The 19377-nt window shown below is 58.2% G+C and overlaps 7 protein-coding genes across 7 annotated transcripts; 3 read left to right on the top strand and 4 right to left on the bottom strand.

Annotated features, from left to right (window-relative positions):
* Positions 1-31: 31 nt before the first annotated feature.
* On the bottom strand, positions 32-1119 carry TRAVEDRAFT_43361 (uncharacterized protein; the record flags this gene model as incomplete). The annotated part of the gene is made up of 7 exons (XM_008035633.1): positions 32-46; positions 99-281; positions 344-580; positions 633-723; positions 776-795; positions 849-1050; positions 1106-1119. The coding sequence occupies 7 exons, from the start codon at positions 1117-1119 to the stop codon at positions 32-34; spliced, it is 762 nt and encodes a 253-aa protein (XP_008033824.1).
* Positions 1120-1781: 662 nt separating this feature from the next.
* TRAVEDRAFT_84999 (transcription activator HAP2) lies at positions 1782-2073 on the top strand (the record flags this gene model as incomplete). The annotated part of the gene is made up of 2 exons (XM_008036209.1): positions 1782-1904; positions 1957-2073. Coding segments are annotated over 2 exons (240 nt in total), but the record flags the coding sequence as incomplete, so codon positions are not given.
* Positions 2074-3474: 1401 nt separating this feature from the next.
* On the bottom strand, positions 3475-4842 carry TRAVEDRAFT_56229 (uncharacterized protein; the record flags this gene model as incomplete). Its single annotated transcript, XM_008035796.1, has 3 exons — positions 3475-3973; positions 4076-4615; positions 4803-4842. 3 exons carry the CDS (start codon positions 4840-4842, stop codon positions 3543-3545), a joined length of 1011 nt encoding a protein of 336 aa, XP_008033987.1. The 3' UTR covers positions 3475-3542.
* Positions 4843-4945: 103 nt separating this feature from the next.
* On the bottom strand, positions 4946-5576 carry TRAVEDRAFT_43358 (ribosomal protein S13; the record flags this gene model as incomplete). The annotated part of the gene is made up of 4 exons (XM_008035632.1): positions 4946-4989; positions 5040-5293; positions 5348-5481; positions 5538-5576. The coding sequence occupies 4 exons, from the start codon at positions 5574-5576 to the stop codon at positions 4946-4948; spliced, it is 471 nt and encodes a 156-aa protein (XP_008033823.1).
* Positions 5577-9679: 4103 nt separating this feature from the next.
* Positions 9680-11517, top strand: TRAVEDRAFT_113803 (G-protein alpha subunit; the record flags this gene model as incomplete). The annotated part of the gene is made up of 11 exons (XM_008036208.1): positions 9680-9777; positions 9834-9931; positions 9969-10488; positions 10539-10591; positions 10642-10707; positions 10773-10832; positions 10889-10915; positions 10963-11039; positions 11100-11211; positions 11267-11338; positions 11393-11517. The coding sequence occupies 11 exons, from the start codon at positions 9680-9682 to the stop codon at positions 11515-11517; spliced, it is 1308 nt and encodes a 435-aa protein (XP_008034399.1).
* A 958-nt stretch (positions 11518-12475) lies between these two features.
* TRAVEDRAFT_113347 (uncharacterized protein) lies at positions 12476-12768 on the bottom strand (the record flags this gene model as incomplete). The annotated part of the gene is made up of 3 exons (XM_008036207.1): positions 12476-12547; positions 12603-12620; positions 12670-12768. Coding segments are annotated over 3 exons (189 nt in total), but the record flags the coding sequence as incomplete, so codon positions are not given.
* A 244-nt stretch (positions 12769-13012) lies between these two features.
* Positions 13013-18810, top strand: TRAVEDRAFT_17521 (uncharacterized protein; the record flags this gene model as incomplete). The annotated part of the gene is made up of 10 exons (XM_008035275.1): positions 13013-13100; positions 13171-13284; positions 13338-13456; positions 13508-13712; positions 13763-14665; positions 14718-14774; positions 14828-14911; positions 14963-15070; positions 15123-16267; positions 16321-18810. The coding sequence occupies 10 exons, from the start codon at positions 13013-13015 to the stop codon at positions 18808-18810; spliced, it is 5313 nt and encodes a 1770-aa protein (XP_008033466.1).
* Between the last annotated feature and the right edge of the window lie 567 nt (positions 18811-19377).

The raw sequence follows: 19377 nt of genomic DNA, 5'->3' as shown, positions 1-19377 counted from the left end.
GAACGGGTGGCGCGGCAACGCTATGAGCAACCTATGCGCTGGCACCCTACATGAGATAGTCAGTATACGATACAGTATGTGCCATTAATGACACGCACAACAATGGGGATGCCAAACCGCTCTGCGCGCTTCTTCCGCCGGAGAAGCTCCTCGTCATCGACAGGATCCGGCGCGGGGGCAGCGCGCTTGCGGCCGTTCGCCGTCCCATTAGTCTTCGTAGCGTCTGCTACCGGTGCCTGGATGCCGAACCGTGCTGCACGAGCGGAGAGCTTCTCGAGGTCCTGAGCGGTGGTTGTTGACCGAGTGAGACAATGAGGTTCGGTAATTCCGGGAGAGAACTCACCTCCGGAGAGGTGGCAACTGCAATCTTTGCCGCCTTCCCATTCGCTGCGGCCTTTTCCTTCTTCTGAGCCGGTGCTGGCTGGGGTTTCGGGGATTCAACTATCGGAATGCCGAAGCGTGCGGCGCGAGCCTTGCGTCTCTCTGCCTCTTCATCCTGTACAGCGATGATCTCGGCGGTGTCGGCAGTCGACGTTGATGAAAGAGTAGGCTCCTCCGAAGCTCGCGCGCGTTCTTCAGACTAAACGACTGGCCATGAGGTTAGGGACCTTGGATTGTGTTGTGGCACGTACCGGTGCAGCCTGTGACGCGGGCTTTGCAGATGCGGCCGGAGCGGCGGAGGCAGGCTTAGAGGGTTTTGGAGGAGAAGTCGGAGTGGAGGTGCTACAGGAGACGGTGAGGCCAGGTGAGTGTCATGAAATCGACTGGGACATACGTTTCTGCCGGTTGTGGCTGCTGTAAAGCGCGTATGTTCAACATGAGTTCAAAGGGCATGGGATGTTACGCACTGCTTGGGGCTTCTCCTGTGCCTTCGAGGCGGGTTTTGAGGTGGTCTGCGCGGGCGCGCCGCCGTGTTGCTGGTTGTAGACGTCAACTGCGGCAGGAGTGGCGAGGATTTTGTTTATGAGGTCCTGCTTGTTGGCCTTGCTTGGGATGGGGGTGCCGGCCTTATTGAGGAGATCTTTGAGGTCGACGACCTTGAGGGATTTCCTGTGAAACTGTGCATGAGCGAGCGGGCTCGGGAGACGAAGAGGCCGGCACGGACAGCTTAGACTCCATGAATGCGAGTGGTGGTGGGTGTGCGGAAGGAGGCGTGTCCAAATCCGGAAGGGGCGGCAGGGGGGTGACCAATCGGGTAAGGGGGTGGAGACGCCATCTTACTGGGCGAGGGCGTTGTTGCAGCTGGTTGGCTGCAGTCCGTCTCCTCCGCTCGGCCAATCATATACTCATCCCCATAATCATGGACCCCGTCAATCATCTCTTCAATTCAAACCCTTATCACGACTATCGTATGTTTTCCGTCCTTCCTACGCGGCCGCTCACCCGAACATACCGTCCCAGAAACCAACCCGCTCTACGGCATCTACTCCCAGCAGCAGCAGCACCATCCCCAGCCTCAGCAACACCAGCAACACCCTCAGCACCCCCACCAGCACCCCCATCAGTTCCAGCACCCTCACCAGCACCAGCACCCCCATCAGCAGCCCCATCCGCACCAGCAACACCAGCAGCTGCAACACCCACATCCCCATGCACACCAGCACCCACATGCTTCAAGACATGCCTCTCCGGGCCCCTCGCCTGCAACAACTCCCATCCCTCACTCCCCGCATCTCTTCCTGCAGCACCATCTTCCGCCGCCTGAGCCACAGGCTCCTCCACCTCAGCAGCAGCAACAGCCGCAGCCGCGCGAGCCGGAGCCACCCGTAGATCAGATCCAGGATGACGCCCCGATGGACGAGGAGCCGCTCTACGTTAACGCGAAGCAGTACTACCGCATCCTAAAACGGCGTGTGGCAAGGGCCCGCCTCGAGGAACTGCACCGGCTTTCCAAGCAGAGGAAGGTACGTACAGAATCATCTGCTTCCTCTGTGCACATGTTCATCCCTCGCCCAGCCGTATTTGCATGAATCCAGGCACAAACACGCTATGCGCCGTCCTCGCGGACCGGGCGGCCGCTTCCTAACCGCAGAAGAGATCGCGGCGCAAAAGGCAAATCAGGAGGCAGAGGCGGGCCCCTCCGGTACCGCGTCCATCGACGGCGAGGGCGAAGAGGATGTAGATGCGATCATGGACTCTCCCGGAGATCTGCAACTCACTATCGATTCTCCCCATGATGTCGCGACACCTCCTGCCTTGCAAGCTCAACCCCAGCAGGCCGATAAGCATCGGGAGACTCGTCCGTCTACTATCGCTCCCGGGCAGCCACTGTTGCAGCCCCGTCCTCAGCCTCCCATGAACCTGCAGCCGCAGCCTCAGCCACAACAGCCCATAGTGACGCAGCAGCAGCAGCAGCAGCAGCAGCAACGGGTCCAGCCCCAGATGCAGGCCAGACCTCCGCCCTCGCCCATGCCCATGCCTCAGCCGCAGCATGCGCAATCGCCTCAGGTACCCTCGGTCCAGTCGCCGCATCCTCCTCAACCCTCTCCATCGCCGTACCTCGCCCTCGGACACAGTACGACCCCGGTCAGCTTGATGAACGTCGGCTTTCCGTCCACCCCGCTCTCACCGCCGCCTACCATGAGCGACCCGCTCAACCCTTTTGATCACGTGCCCTCAAATGACGGCCGGCCTCAGGCTCAGGACGGCGGCCGCCACTTTGCCTCTGGCCCTCATACACACGTTCACGCCGGCCAGCCTGGTCGCGGCGCTCATGCCCATGCTCACGGGGGTCAGCCAGGCCACGCTGTCCATGCCCACGCCCACGCCCATGCCGGTCAACCAGGCCCGGCCGCTCACAATCACATCCACCCTGGACAGCCGGGCCAGGCCACGGTGCAACAGCAGCAGCAGCAGCAACAGCAACAACAACAACCTCTCACGCTACGCCCGCCGTACCACGCCGCCATGCAAATGCACCACGTCCCTCACCCGCATGCGCACGCGCGCCACCACGCAACGCTGATGAACCGGACGGAGCGCCTGTACGGGGCTCCCGCGCCCGAGCACACCGTCATGAACATCTCCGCGGAAGGAATCAAGGGAGACATGCAGCGGCGTGGCAGCGACATGATGCACTTCCCGCCCTCTGCGAACCAAAAGTAGGCATCTGGGTCTGTGTGTATGTGCCCCTCCTTCCGTCGTCATTATCATTCCTGCCTTCTGTCTCATCCTCATTCTCGGTCAGTTTGCGTTGAATTATTCCTCTAATCTCTCTATTGCCCCCTCCTTCGTGTTCGCCGTCTGCCTTTTTTTTAGTCTGTTTGTTGTTTCCTAGACCCTCGAAGGCTTGGTTAGCTAAGGTCCCTCCATGGGGCCGTGTAGTCCGTTACCCACATGTCCGATGTCCATACAAAGGAAAGCCCCACATAGAAGTCAGCACACGCTGAGCGAATCCTTCACATAAATCCACATAACCACAATATTACAGACCTGGCCGCGATTCGTCAACCGGGTCCGGCTCGAACACAGCCACGGTATTACACTGGTATTACGTCCATCCTGTCGTATTGTATACAGCGCGGAAACAAGTACATGATTGGTCAAAGCATCTCGATGTCCATTGGCTCGTCTGCAGGCTCCCCTGCTGATCCTACTGCTGGCGCAAAATCTAACTGGTCCTCATCGACCGGCATCTCCGTGTCCTCCATGATAGGCTCGTCCTCCGTAAATACCTCTTCGATCCTCGATGCGTTCTCACTCCACCGCGGGCTGTCCCTGACGTCGTCCTTGTCCTCGTGCGAAGATGGGCGGAGTGGGAGCGGGCGGTAGAGGACGAGGGCGTTGGTGGGGTTCGGGTTCGGGTCCGGCGCGAGCGGGCCGAGCGCGGATGACGGCTTGGGAAGACGGTCGAGCAGCGCAGACGAGATGGTGAATTGCGGCGCGTCCGCGGAGGAACCGCTTTCGCTCGTGCGCGCGTCGCCGTTATCGCCGTCCTCGGCGTCCGAGTCTTCGAGGTCGGTGATGACGATCCCTGCAAGGCGGCGCGACCGGGTGTCAGCCACAGGCAGACAGACGGGCGGTTCGCGCGCAGGCGCATACAGGGACCGCGAAAGGGAAGGGGGAGAGGACGTACGGTCTTTTTCGATCTCGTACCACGAGGGCACCTTCATGGACACGTCCTGTACGTCCGGGTCCATAGCCGCGGCCGCGAGGGCCTCGGGGGACGTCGGCTCCTCGACGGACCCAGGCAAAACGACCGAGGTGTGCAGTGTGTTCACGACCGGAAGCATCGGGGACACCTGCAGGCCGTCAGCCCATTGCGAGGCTACGGACTGCGTCGACGTCGACGGTGTGATGGGGAAGAGGATCGTGGGCGCGCCGGCTGCAGCGGGGAGGGAGTATTGTGGCGGGAACTGGCCGGGGTGTGCTGGGGACGGTGGTATGGGCCGACCATCGAGGGTCAGCTGCGACATACCACTTTCGAGAACGTCGCACCTGCGCCGTTTGGGGCTCGGGGCGGGCGAGAGTGAGCGTCGCGGCGGCTCGTAGGACGCGCCGCGAACGGGGGAAGTTGTGGTGAGTGCGTCCTCTTCGTCGCTACTCGCGTCTTTGCGTTTCAGAGAGGGCATCTTGAACCAGGGGTGCAGAGCGTAGGGATTTGCCCAGGCAGACGCTGCGGAAGCCATTATATGCGTGTGGTGTGGAAGAGTTACAAGGAGGAGGAAAAGGCTGAAGTCCTGCGTTTATGTTGGCGGAGGTCCAGAAGGCGCTCAAACTATCCCAGAACGTTCTAGCGTCTCTGTGCCATTTACGGAATGAGTGAGACCTTCCTTCTATGGGTGACTTCATTTGCTCAGGACATCGGACTGGTAGAAATACAGGCGAAAGCAGGGACAGCATGTCATGGGTTCGTTGGTATTATTGCATGGAGAAATACATCACATAGTGGACATAATACCGCCGTCGATGAAAAAATGCGATAGGCAAGGAAACCAAAAAGCGTCTAGCCGCGCTTCTTGGACACACCAACGGTCTTGCCCCGACGACCTGCAAAAAGTCAATACATGGACCCAAGCAAGCGACAAAGTCAGTCGTACCAGTCGTCTTGGTGTGCTGGCCCCTGACACGGAGACCCCAGAAGTGACGCAGACCACGGTGGGCACGGATCTTCTTCAGGCGCTCAAGGTCATCACGGAGCTTCGAGTCGACACCGTTGGACAGGATCTGCGAGTTCTTGCCGTCGACGATGTCCCGCTGCCTGTTCAGGAACCACGTGGGGATCTTGAACTGAGTGGGGTTTTGGATGATGGTAACGAGACGCTCGAGCTCATCCGAGTTCAGCTCGCCGGCGCTGAATTATCCCTCAGTAAGCGACAGGTCCTGCATGAAGGGGTATGGGACGCACCGCTTGTTCAGGTCGACATCGGCCTTTTTGCAGACAAGGTTGGCGTAACGACGACCAACACCCTTGATCTCGGTCAAGGCGTACATGATCTTGCGCTTGCCATCAACGTTAGTGTTGAGGAGACGCAGGATGTGCTGAATCATAGGTTCAGTCCCCGGCCATTTAGCTGCTTTGAGGACTGGAAACGCACCTGGAACTGGATGTGGGCTTCGGGCACGACGAGAGACATGATGGGCGGCGGCGGGGTGACCTAGAGGGCGAAGAACCAGAGTCAGTCAAAACTGCACTTACAGAGCTTCATCCAGAGTCGCGCGATCCCATCCAGCCCCCAAATCCCGTTCCTCTCTCCCAACATCGGTTCCAAGCATCCCTCCGTGTCCGTACGAGGCTCTCGCAGCGATTCCAGCAGCATAACGGTACTCACCGATTGTCTTGAGGGCCTGTGTTGCGTGCGGGCGGTAGCGAGAGGTCGATACACACGTCTGCGCTGGGCCACCGGCAGACGCCGGGCGCCTTTCCCCATTCGGATCACCCTCTCCGAGTCGCCTGGCGTCTAAACCACCCTAAGTTCTCCTTCGACTTGCTCCAAATTACACAATTTGCGCGTGCCACTGGCCATACCTTGCAACAATGCTCTGAACACCTCAGCTCAATATTTTCTGTCACCACCTCTGAGAAATTTTCCACGATACCGCTCGTTTGACCTCAGGCACGCGCTTCAAAGACTAGCGTAGCCTAGACTTATCCTTTGAGCAATAACTCTCTGCAGTGCATGGCGCGTTTCGCGCACATGGCTTGGAACCCTTATGGTTGAGTAACCTACTCTGAAAATATCATTTACTGCTGACCTCAGGCCAGGCAGTAGCCGGGAGGCTCTGTACCCGCCGCCGGCTTCCGTCGACAGGCTTGGAGACGGTGAGTCCACTCCAGACATAATGATAGTCTTCGTCTTCATTCACGACGCACTACTCAGTCCCCGTGTTCAGAGTGTCCACGAAGTCAGCGCCGGTAAACAGAGACTGGGGTGGCGAAGGTTCATCAGAATCATTCTGCGGCCACCAGGGAAACGACAGCCGAAGGAAAACCTTGCCACCCCCGCTTTCTGTGTCAGGATTTATGTACGGCTCTGTATAAACGAGCTGACCAAAATACATTGATAGGAATATGTGTAATCATGAGCTCAACCCTCGTGTCCGACGTGAAAACTCAAATAAAAATCTACACCGGGGTTGACACTCTCATTCGGGGTGGGCACAATCACAAGCCTATGAATGATCACGGTCGAGCAACGTTCTCGCTACGTGTGCGCTTCATGCCCATGGGCGCCATGACCGCGCACAAGGAATTACTTGTTAAGTAAGTGGCGTACGTTTTATTCCTCTCGGCCCAGGTCTGTTCCACCGATGCGTCTCCGTACGTATATCGCTTACACAACTACACAGGGAGATTCTTTTAGGTATCTGTGACTCGATGGTCCGTACTCCACCGCCGCGGTTCCCGGGAAATTCGACGCGAAGTAGGCACGGGGAACGCGCCATTAAACTACCCGCACCTCGGTACTGGGTGAGGCGATGAGATACATCCGTCAGCTGGTGCGTGTGTGAGAGTCACTTCATCTTGCGGCGTCGGTGTGTCGAGTGGGTACTTCCAGACGCAGCCATGCAGCGGGGTGGTTTGATGTTTGTCGCAAGAACGCCCACAGCGTATATTGGCGAGACGCACCTGGAGCTCCCTTCGACAGCGATAGCGGGTGAGTACAGTGCCATGTGCTTAACGTTCTCAGCTCGCACTACCGAGGTCGAGGTCGAGACCAACGGGAAGACTGAGAAAGGTGTGTGACCTTGAATATCGTTAAACGAACTGCACTCACATGAGCGCGTCCCTGTCAGTCATCGCCACCGGCGGCGAACTCGGCGTCACACGGTGTAGCCGCAGCAGCACATCTGCTGGGTTGGTGGTTCCCGCGAATGTCGCTTCAACCACTCCCGCGGTGCTGCAAATGCGCCGGTCAGGGATGCGCTCTTGAGTGATATTTCGCTACCATCCGGCAAACACGTCGTGCCTCCCGCGTCAATCATAACGCGCGTAACGCACACCGTGCGGATGCAATACTCGTTTCTAACAAAAGGAACGTTAACTCGGAGCCGACGCAGGGCCCTGCTCTCGCGCGGAAACGTTGCGAGCGTGGACGCCATGGGGTGATCGCAGCGAAGAAGCGTGGCTACAGTCCCGCTACGCCGATCTGCGTCGGCGGAGTCCCGCGCAGAAGCCTGAGCGACAAGAGCGTCCCGATGCCCGATTCCTCGTACGTTATGCGGTTCACGACACCCTCGCTGATCTCGAAGTCTAACCATTTCGAATTAGCGGTGGTTGGATACTCGAGTTGCGAATGGCCCATGGGGGTGTGGTCTAGGTCGCCGCGGACAAGGGAACGATGACATCGTGCACTGTGGACAACTTCGAGGTCCACCGTGCAGTGAGACGTCGACGTATGGTTGTTCGTGGCCCGCTGTCCACGATACGCACGAGATACGCGTACGTAGCAAACCCACCGGCCGTCCGATCCATGGACATGCCGCATTCTTTTCCCAAAACGCCCGTTGCGCTCATGCTGTGCCCCTCGTGCCGTAACGTTTACGAAACTTTGGGTACAACAACCACATGGCCGATGCGCCCGACTTGGAGTTTTGAAGTCCGACATTGGCAACATCCGCCTTCATTCGATCCACGATGGACGCTGCCCCCGATCTGTCTCCGTTCGGAATGGTACCAGGGGAGGTCCGCGGCATCCTGACTGTTCCAGGAAGGTGTGGCGTTCGAGAGAGGAGTCTGATAGCGGCGCCGGCGCCCACGATCTCCTTGACCGCGGCTGATCCAGATTACCGTGTCGATCTGCAGCCTCGACGCTGTCCATGACTGCTTTGAGGACCCCTGAAAATGCCTATAATAGGCTGGCCGATAGACGCCCTCGATTTTGGGCCTTCGTGTCCGGACATTTTTTGGGCCTCAAGGCCAAAAATGTCCGGATCGCGGCCGGCCTCTGGCCCAAACAGCGCGGCGTTTTGTCCGGATTTTTGCGGCCGGCCCCTTCGGGGCCGGGCGTCTGATGGTTAGCGCCGGGAACTGAGCCCTCAGAGAGCCCCATGTCCGGACGAGCAGCCGGCCAGAAAACCGATTTTTGCACTTTTTGTCCGGACTTTGGCCATTTTTGGCAATTTTTTGGCCGGCCTAAGGCCCAAAAATCGCTAGACGCCGTCCGGATGACGGGCGTCTATCGGCCGGAGCCCTATGGGCATTTTCAGGGGTCCTCTGCTTTGACGTCTTCCAAGCCTCCACTCGCTACACCGGTCCGATGTGGGCGGGATGCTTGGGAGCTTGGCGGGTGCAGTGTGCTTGCCAGGGCACTCATATGCTCCTGGATACCCAGCAGATGTAAGTAACCGCGCACCCCGCTCTAGTAAGTACTAGTTTGCAGGCGGCAGCCGTTCCTGCCTTAAGTTAGTGCACGCTAACGCGGCCGGTGTCACCGTTATTACTGAAATCAGGGGGGAGTTCAGTAGTAACCGAGGCAACAGCCTGCACAGTGCGGCGGGCTCTCTTAGACTCTGCACAGATGCTACCCCCGGTGCCAGGGTGCCGGGCCAGATACAGGCATCTTCGGTGAGTGCCAAATCGGTTGAAGCACCGAATCGGAGGGCCTCAGGACCGAGCTTGCGGGGATGCTGGGGACGGATGATCAAAGTGGGGACCCGGACATGGATGCTGGTCTGTCAGCTTGCAGCCTTGAAAATCTCTTCGCGAATTCCCCTTTGCGGCGCCTTGGGGATTCAAGCGGTCGTGTTGCCTGCACGAGGTGTGTGTGGTTGGTGAGTTCGTTGCAACGCTTTTGTCCTCACACGCCTGCAGGGCGTTGCGGTAACGACGCAGACGAGCGCGCGGTGTGCCGGGCCCGACAGGCACGGCAGAGAGCGCGCGCCGGGCGCCTTTGGAGGTGCCGACGCGGGGGGCGAGGGCAACAGGCGATCGGGTACGGGTCGGGTACGCGGCGCATCAACTGTTCAGCCCAGAAGGCAGAGTGCGAATCGCAGCTGCGCGACGCCGCAAGACCAGATCACAGTTTTAGCACCGTTTCGTGAAACGGCGTCGTCGCCGACAGGCGCCACACATCGATACAATACTCTGCAGAATTTAGCATGTCCACCTCCGCCCGATCCCACATTCACCCCCCGACGCGTCCGCCGTCCCCTGACGTCGTCGCCCGACCCCTTTCTCAGTTCTCCCTTGCGAGACTATCCCTGCCCCCGCTCGCGTCGCGCGTACCTTGCCTTGTAAATGTCCAACCGTTCCTGGCCACCCCTACCTCCGAAGAACGAGTCCGAGGCGGAGAAAGCAGCTCGGCTAACCGCGGAGAAGGAGGCGAAGAGGATCAGGTACGCCATCGCCGCCCTCTTAGAGCCTCTTCAACTTATTCATGCGACCTGGGTAGCGATGAGATCGACCGCGCTCTCGAGCAGGAGCGGCAGGAGCTCCGGAAACGCCGCCCGCAGACCAGGATTCTCTTGCTAGGCATGTTACCCTTTTTCCGTTGTCTGGCATGGAAGCTAATCGTCGCTCACCGTAGGGCAAGCGGAGTCGGGCAAGTCGACCATGATTAAGAACTTCCAGCTCTACTTCTGCCCCTCCTCCTTCCATGCCGAAACAGAGGCATGGCGCGCAGTTATCCATCTCAATCTCGCCCGCTTCGTCAACTACCTCCTCTACGTCCTGTCCAACACCAACACCGGCCCCACCCGGGACTACCGCATGTTCCAGATGCGCCTTTCGCCGCTCAAGCAAGTTGAGCTCATTGTCACACGGTGCCTCTCTGCGGAGAGCTCTCCGATCGCCACCCCGACGGAGGACAAACCGGTGTTGCGCAGTGAGAGCGCGACAGAGGTATCAATTCGTGGCGGCACCGGCTGGAAGTCATTCCTGCGTCGGCGCCGCGGGTCGCAGTCAAAGGTCTTGGCGAACGTGGACGATCTTGAAGATGCTCGCCGAATATTGGACGCGTGCAAGGAGGACATCGTCGCGCTATGGAAGAGTCCTGCGATCCGCGCTCTGGAACAAGAAGGCGTGGACCTCCATCATCATGCGCGGTAGTAAGTCCTGAGCGGCTGTGTTTTCTGAGACGATCGCTGAGACTTCGCAGTTTCGTCGAACACGCTGATCGTGTCGCGGACATCAAGTACACTCCAACGACAGGTCAGTTACATCGAGATCAAACTCCCGTGGCCTACCTTACACATCTTCAGATGACATCCTCCGTGCACGGCTACGCACGGTGGGCGTGGAGGAGTACCGGATGACAATGGAGACTGGTATGTCGCTTTTTGTCTTCAGCGCGTCCCTCGTCTCATCTTAACAATATACCTCGACCCGATAGCTGCTGAGAAAGGTGCAGAGTGGGTCTTTTACGACGTCGGTGGTCAGCGCAGCCAAAGGGGTGAGTGCGCTCCGGCTAAAAGTTCACGCGCGAGCGGGGCTGACCGTAGGGATTAGCTTCGTGGGCGTCGTACTTCGAAGATGGTGAGTTGTGTTTCAGCTCGACGTCGCAGGAGACTAACGGCGCGCAGTAAATGCAATGATGTTCCTGTGCCCCATGAGTGGCTTCAACCAACGACTGTCGGAGGATAAGTCTGTAAATAGACTAGTGCGTACCTCGTCGTCCCTAGGTTGTGCTCGAGCTTGTACTGACAGCGTGGGTGTCCAGTACGACTCGATGGAGCTCTGGGAGACCGTCTGTCGCAACAAGCTCCTCGGCAAGGCCACTTTCATCCTACTGCTCAACAAGGCGGATCTGCTGCGCTCGAAGCTCAAAGCAGGTAAGGAGGCCGTCCCCAGCTCGCCCGGACCGCATGCTAATCTCGTTTTGACCAGGTGTCCAATTTAGTGACTATATCATGAACTACGACCGCGAGCAGCCTAACACAGTCGAAGAGGTCTCAAATTGTAAGCTTAGCCCGCACGATATTTTCTCACCGACTTGCTGACGAGTCCGCGCAGACATCCGGAAAGAGATGACGGACGTCCACCGTGTATACTCTCCACGCAAGCGACAGCTGCATGTACACCTCACCTGTGCCATTGTACGTGACTGCTCGATGAGCGCATGTTTGCAGGGAAACTGACTATCTGCGAACAGGATCCCAGCCTTATGTCTGCCGTCCTGAATAGCAGTAAGTCATTGGTTTATAGTGGCCTACTCATATTCTGACCCGCACCCGTCGCAGTCCGGGACGTCATCCTCGTCGACATCCTCCACCAGACGACGCTCCTATAGCGAGGATCTCCCCCACCCTTCACCATACACGGCGCTCGCTGACCATCCGCTCCCTCCAAGCTCCGTAATCCTCTTGCTTTATTGCTTTACTTATCAACCTTGTTGTCGCGCGTGCCCAGTGCTCCGTCGCTATTTGCTGCCGCCTTATATGCCACCCCATCCTCACCCCGACCCCGTTCCGTACTGTACATCATAGTCAATTTCGCTCCCGTCGAAGTAGGGTAGAGAGCTCTGCAAAAGTATCTGCTCGTGTTCGCGTACCGCTGTACATTAGTTTTGGCTTAGGAACGCGTAGGCGACCCCGGGTCTTGTAAATGCCATACGTCTCATACTTGAAGGCGCGGATCCTCGCTCGTCCGCTTTGGCTTCCCTCGAAGGTATACAGGAGCCGTAGGGGAGCAATAATAACCTAGTTCACACCTGAGCATAAAGTCATTGCGGCGTGCACCCGGGAAGAAGTGGCTGGAAGGGAACCAATAGGTGAGCTCGGATTCTCAGGTCTGAGGGATGTCTGGGGTAACGCTCAACGAGCGTTCTTGCAAACTGACGTCTTGTGGATGTGCGAAATCCAAAGAGTACTTCCTGAGCTTTCAATACGAACTGAACGCGATCCTGTATGTCTTGATGGGATACTTTGGATGCACGCAACTTACCTTGATAGAATGGGTGTGGCAACCCCGTCCTTTACATCTCCAGCGCGACCACAGTATGTGGGATTTGTTGATAGTCTTTGAAATGGAAACGTCATAGCCGCACGCAAAGGGAGATCACACTAACACTATATCGGAATCTATGCCATTACGGTGTCAATGGTGTTCCGAGTGACCCGCCTCATGGCCGTGGTGGTCGTCATGTCCATCCCATGGATGCTTCCAGCCCTATATACACCATGCATTCAGCAAACGTATAGCAACAGGAGAGATATGCACATACCAAAAGCTTCGCACCGTCCTTCCTGCAGCGGGAATGAGCGCATGGCTAACGGAGGAACACGGCAGACGCACCTGGCGCGGTAGAAGATGAAGAACCACATGGTCGCACCGAGCGTGGTCGCGAGGAACTTGTGCTTGAAGCCAGGGAGGTGCGGGTTGAACCCGGAGCCTTACGCGCTGCATGAGCGAGTGTCCGCGCAAACCATCGAGCAGGAGAGCGTACCGTGCTGACCAGCCATGGTGGAGGGAGGATCGAGGAGGTGTTTGTGTTTGTTGATGGCGCGCGTCACCGGGCCTCTAGCCGGAATTTCTTGGGCGTCTGTTCAATTTCGTCTTCAGCCACACCTCGAGCTCTTGCTCTTCTCTTCACACCTCGAGCACGGAGCGCGTCGCCTCCACTTTCTTCGCGACATGGACGCTCCAAAGCGCAAGAGAGACGACGACGGCACTGTCGTAACATTCTACACATCTAACAGGACATTCCAGAGGGTTTACAAGGGTGCGTTTGCTCTGAGCGTAGGGCGCGTAATAAACACTGAACAGAACATATTCTCCGCGATCTTACACAGGACAGTCTCTGGAGGAGACGAAAACATTGGTGCGCACGAAGCTTGGTCTCTCGGAGGACGCGTCAATCCGGTTCTCTCGACTACACGAAGGGAGACATATCGATCTGGAGGATGGTGCGTTAGCCACAGCCGCGTACACACATGCGCTCATGCCTCAACCTGCACAGACGATGATTTTGAAGCCTTCCGCCATCTTGCGCGATACGTGACGACTCTTGACGTGTCCGTTTTTATCGGTAACGGCGAGCCTCCCATATTTTCTCAGCAACCCTTGGCAGAGGCCGTGGTACGTCTCATATTTTGCTCACACATCCGCGCTATTGCCAACCTCCTGTAGTCCACATCGCGAAAACGACAGAAGGCTGTCGGCCAGCGTTTGTCCATCGCTCACTCAGAGCCAGCGTCGGGACGAAGTACTCCTTCCTCAGCTACAGCCCCTCGGCCTTCCAGTTCCACCCTGGATGGCCACGGCGTTCCCCAGAAGAAGCGGAAACGCAGGGAAGAGCCGCAACCTCGCAATAAAGACGCATCTGATGCGCAATGTCAGTATTTTTTCTGCAAAGCATTTTCCTTTACTCATGCATCGCCAAAGCTATTCAGCAAGAGCCCGAGGCAGGTCCATCAAAGCCTTCGAAGAAGAACTCGGGAAAGCATAAGTCTCCTGCACCCGTTCTAGGATCCAAGCGCAAACGCCACGACTCTCCTGAGGCTTCGGCAGCTCCCAGCGATCGTCCCACAACGCCCCCTCCACCTACCCTGCAGCCTACATCGCGTCCGGCTTCTCCATCCTATCCGACCAGGAAGAAGCAGAAGAAAGAGAAGCGTTCGCTGCCCACAGATGAGGCTATCAATACCACGGACGACTCGTCCGCGCCTTCCTCCAAGCCCGACCGGAAGGGCAAGCGGAAAGCCGACGCGATCGCGGAGTCAGCTCAATCGATTTCGCGTACGACTGAGGTAAACGAGATCCACGGAGGCGAGACCGCCGACACTGAAGACAACGTCCTCACGGACAAACCTGCAAAGAAGGCGAAAGGAGAGAAGCAGGACAAGGACAAGAAGGACAAGAAGAAGGTCGTCGCCGAGGAGACTCCGTCAACGGACTTGGAGGAGGCGTCCGCGCCCTCCGCAGAGTCGTCCAAGAAGAAGCGGAAACGTAGGGTGACTGAAGGACCCATAGACGTTGCAGTCGCCCCTGCCGCCGCGGTCGAAGTGATTGACGCGACGGCTGCTCAACCAGAATCGTCCAAGGTTACATCAAGTACGGATGCGCCAGCCCTGAAGAAGGACAAGAAGAAGAGCAAGAAGGGGAAGGAAGTGGAGAAGGTCGCGGAGCCTGCCAGTCTGGAGGAAGGACCTTCACCAGACGGTGTAGCAACGGTTGAACCCGCGCCTTCTGTGGTGGTGAAGAGGAAGCGAACATCGAAGAGCAAGGCTCTTGAGTCGACGAACGATTCGCTTGAAGGTTCCGAAACGACGACCCTCCCTATCGAAGGTACATCTACCCATACTTTGTAGGAGCGTATATCTGAGGTGGCTTAACATAGCATCCGAATCAGGCCCTTCCAGCTTTCCAGAGGCCGTTACGCAGGTACAGCAGAAGGGTATGTCATCTTGATTCTCAATTTTGCATTGTAATGACGTTCTTGCAATGCAGAGAAGAAGAAACGGAGAAAGACTGTATCAGCAGATACTTCCGTTGATCCAGACGCATCTACCGTGTCCTCAGCTGCTGTGTTAGGTATGTGCTCGAAATTTAGCTGTCAACATTAGACTAAGTAGTAACATCTAGAAGCGGATGCAAGCCAGACGGCTGAGGCGGCGTCGTCCTCTGTTCAAAGTGCGTCGATTGCTAAGAAACGGGGAAGGAAAAAGAGCGTTGCTCCCGGCCCATCGCAAGGTGAGCGTCGCTAGGCGGCCGTCTTGTTCACTTGAATTGACTCTTATCACAGCGGCAGAAAGCTCTGACTCGGCATCAGCAATTGCTGCTATCCAGGCCGCAGTGAAAGCGGTGCTGGCGAAGAACATGATTGCGGCCGCGCCTCCAGCCCCGGTCCCTGCAGCTCCGGAGCCTGCGCCAGCGCCTGCACCCGAGCCTGTCCTGCCTACTCGCAAGCGGAAAGCTGGGAAGTCGAAGCTGCGGCAGGCGTGGGGCCCCGAGGACATCTCAGTCGACGACCAGTCCTCCGTTTCCGTCGCAGCCATCCAGGAAACTGACCTTTCCCTGGGGCAAAGCGCGACCGCTCTCAGTCCCGGCGAACCCGCCCAGGTCGTGTATAAGGCTGCCGAAGGGAAGAAAGCCCGTCCATCCAGCGCACCATCGTGTCCGATATGCGACAAGGCATCTGTGCACTCGCGCGCTCAATGCCCTGTTGTGAAGGGTGGTCCGGAGTTTATTCGCAAACGCATCGCGCAGCTGCAGGAAGAGGGACACGACGACGAGCTCATCGACGAGCTCGAGGTACTCCTCAAGGAGGCACAGCGCCGACGCAAGAGTGCGGGGGATCGCCTTGCGCCCCTCCAGATCCCTTCGGTAGCTGCGACCATATCCGAAGAGTCCACCCCATCTCCTGTGTTCCCGCTCAGCGCTGCATCGTTCGCTGCACGTCCATCACCCCTCCCCCGCGTACCCGCTGGCTCCGAGATATCAGAAGTCGCGGTCGAGAGCAAAGACGAGGGGAGCAGCAACGAAAGCTCAAGCTCCGACGAGGACGAGGACGCCATAAATTCCGAGGCCCCTAAGGCGGCATCCGTACCTTTCGCATCCAACAGCGTGCGAGGCGCTGATCTCGGTTCGATCGACCTCGAGGCACTCCTTCGTGGTCCCGTCAAATCGCATGCCAGCGTCCTCAGTCAAATCCCGTCCTCGTCGACGACAGAAGACGATGGCGGGTCCTCTGACGAGGACGCGCGTCAAGATTCGGACGTCGATCTATCAGAAGAGGACAAGGACGATCTCGCCTATAGACGGCTGTCGCGCAAGCTCGAGCGCGCCGCGGTCTCGTCGTCCGATGAAGAACACGAGCCTGACGCCGAGGCTGGCGACGCCGACGCCGACACAGAAGACTCTGCGGCCGATGCGCAGCCCGAGCAGGAGGTAGGCCTTTTTCGTCCAGCGTTGTGAGTAGGGCTCATGCTGAGTGCGGGCAGGCAGACGTCGAGGGAGCGAACGACAACGATACCGAAGACACTGCGGTCCAGGATGAGCAAGATGAGCAGCTCGACGCCCCCGATGCCAAGGATGCTACGGACCAGGGGTACGAGAGTGACGCGGAGGATGTAGCAGCGCCTCAGTCCCCAGTGCGTGAGGTGGAGGTGCTGGACCAGAACTCGGAGGAGTCTGAGTCCGAGACAGAGGAGCCTTCGACGCACCGAGGTGACGGCAGCCGTGTCGAGCCTACCGCCGACGTTGACGAATCCGGTTCCCTCTCACAGGAACATCCTGTACAGTTGGCTGAGGAGACGGAAGCACCCGAGTTGGAGACGGGGCCTGCTGCAGATGATGAGGCGTCGGAGGATGAGGACATCCGCGTAGAGGCAACAGAGGAGGCGAACAAGAACGCCGATGAGCCGGCTTCCGACGACTCAGCGTCTGAGGACGATGAGGAGGTTGAGAAAACCACTGCCCTCACCGCCTCCGCGGCGCGCGCGCTTTCTCCCGAAGCGGGCGAGCAACAATCCAACTCGAATCTGGAAGTCGAGCAAGAGCCAGAGCGAACCCCATCTCCTCCACCCCTCCAGCAGCCCGGACCCGGCTTCGTCCATGCAGACGTCGACATGCCTGCGGACACCAGCGCACACGCGAGCTCTATCGACCTGCACCCAGGCGAGGATCCATCCGACCCAATCGAGTCTCTCGGCTCCTTCGCAGATGTCTCCGAGCGCCGGCGCGCACTCGATGACGACCCTATCGAGGATACAGATGCCGAGAACGAGGCCGTTCAATTACAGGATACGGCCACTCGCGCATCGGCGGAGCTGGCTGGACTACATGAAGGCACCCCTCCGCCCGCAGTACATCGCACCCCTGGGACGGTGTCGCGCATGAAGGACCGGTACGGGCGACTTGGGCACGGGTCTCCCTCTACAATGTTGCCGAGCTTGTCACAGCAGCTACTTGGCTCCCTTGAGTTGCCACAGCTTGAGGTGGACGTCAAGATGGATGCTGACGGCGATGAGGAAGACGCTGTGCCCGAGCAGGCGCATTATGATGAGGATGAGCCTCAGCAGGAAGCCAAGGCACACGAAGCGGACGACGCCGAAGCCTCTAGTGGTCATTCTCAGCAGACTCAAGATGAGGAAGCGGACGAGCCCCAGGAGCTCGAGACAAGACCGCGGCGCACAACCCGCGTCACGCGGCGCGTCTCTGCAATGACTCGTTCGTCCTCTGTTCCCGAGCCCCCGGCCTCCACCCCTACGCCTGCACCCGCCCCGCCGTCCACTGCGCCTGCTGCTGCGGCCGCTCCTAAGCGTCGAGGTCGTCTCACTCCAGAGGAGAAAGCCGCACGTGAGGCCGAGAAGAAGGCTGAGCGCGACCGCAAAGCTGCAGAGAAGAAAGCCGAGCGGGAGGCAAAGGCTGCTGAGAAGAAGGCGGAGAAGGAAGCAAAGGAGGCTGCGAAGCGCGCCGAGAAAGAGGCGAAGGAGGCGGCTAAGCTAGCAGCGAAGGAAGAGAAGGAGGCACCGAAGAGGGGCAAGGGGCGCGCGACGAGGGGAAAGGCTGCTTCGGCCAAACCGATCTCGACGCGTTCACGCGCTGCTGCAAGTGTGGAGAGCGATAAGCCCTTTGAAGATGAACACGCTCAGGAACAGGACCACGACGCGTCCGGAGAGTCGTCAACGGCCGCCGCCGCGTCAACCCCAGGATTCTCCAAGGTTTCGTGGACCACGCTCCCTGCTACACAGCCGCGGACACAGACCGAGTCCGTAGCTGATGCCGAGTCCTCTATGTTGGACGAACTCCAACCGAGCAGCCCGGAGCGATCTGTGGCTCGTACTTCACGTTCCCCCGAGCCCATCTCGCGTACCACCAACACCACCGAGAAGGAGGAGGCGGATGTTTCGCGCGAAGTGACCATCACTCAAGATCGTGTCGCTGAAGAAGAAGACGACAGTTTGCCTACTATGACCCCGAAACCTCACGGACGTGGGAAGGAGCCGCTGTTCATCCCTTCAAGCAGCCAATACCCCAACACACCGTTTCCCGAGGACGGCCTCCCAGAGAGCACCCCGTACGGCAACGGTCGCGCGCTCGAAGACGTGAGCGAAAGCGACGCAGACGTTGATGAAGTACCTGCCGACCTCGAGGGCACTGTGCGGAAGCAGGCGAAGGGTCGCCCGAGGGAGTGGTTGACAACTGCACCGTATCGTCGCCTCTCCGATATCGCGAGCCAGCAGCTGTTCCCGGCGTCGCAGATCCCGTCGCCCATGCTCTTTCCCGCGTCACAGTCGCAGCCGCGCAAGAGCAGTGCGGCGTATGGTCGCCGGGAGGAGGAAGACGATGATGATGACGACGAGTCCCACGACGGTTCTAGTTCCGGATCGGACTCTGACGCAGGAAAGAAGAAGTCACACATCCCGCAGGAGCGGCGTGCGGGTGCTGGAGTGCAGAAGAAAAAGAAGACCTTGCTTTCGTATGCTTAAGAGGGTTTTATGTTTCTTCCTTGGTTATGCGTTCCGTCCACACACATCTTGCTTACTGATATAGTAGAAGCAGACATTAGTAGGTTCTTCGCACGCACATTCATCCGTCCCATGATCCACTATCACATCGCATTATGATCCATGAAAGCATGTTACTTCGCACCAATCTAATCTTCCTATGTTAGGAAGCAACGCAGTTCATACCACACCTAATCGTCTGAACAATATCCGAGTTCCAGTGGACGCAGGCGCCTTGCTGGTATGTCATCCATCGACCAGATATATATTACACTTCGAGTACCATCGGGTCATCTTGACTTCGGAGAGGCTTGCGCGACGGGGACTCTCCGGCCTTGTTTGCATGTCTTTGTACACATGTACTGCGCAGGCCACAAGATACGAAATTCGCGCCTCAATCTCGTCATCCGACGACTACTTGCTCTCTACTTGCTATACCGATATCTCCCAAGGGTCGGAGGTCTTCTGCATGCTGTCTAGCCCGTGTCTAGCAGAAACTCCACTGCTGGGCACACCGGCGTCGGTATATTCGTCAGTGCCTGCTGACTG

This window comes from Trametes versicolor (assembly GCF_000271585.1).
Source record: "Trametes versicolor FP-101664 SS1 unplaced genomic scaffold TRAVEscaffold_2, whole genome shotgun sequence".
NCBI lineage: Eukaryota > Fungi > Basidiomycota > Agaricomycetes > Polyporales > Polyporaceae > Trametes > Trametes versicolor.
Note: the sequence above shows the minus strand (reverse complement) of the source record. Positions and strands in the feature narration are given on the sequence as shown.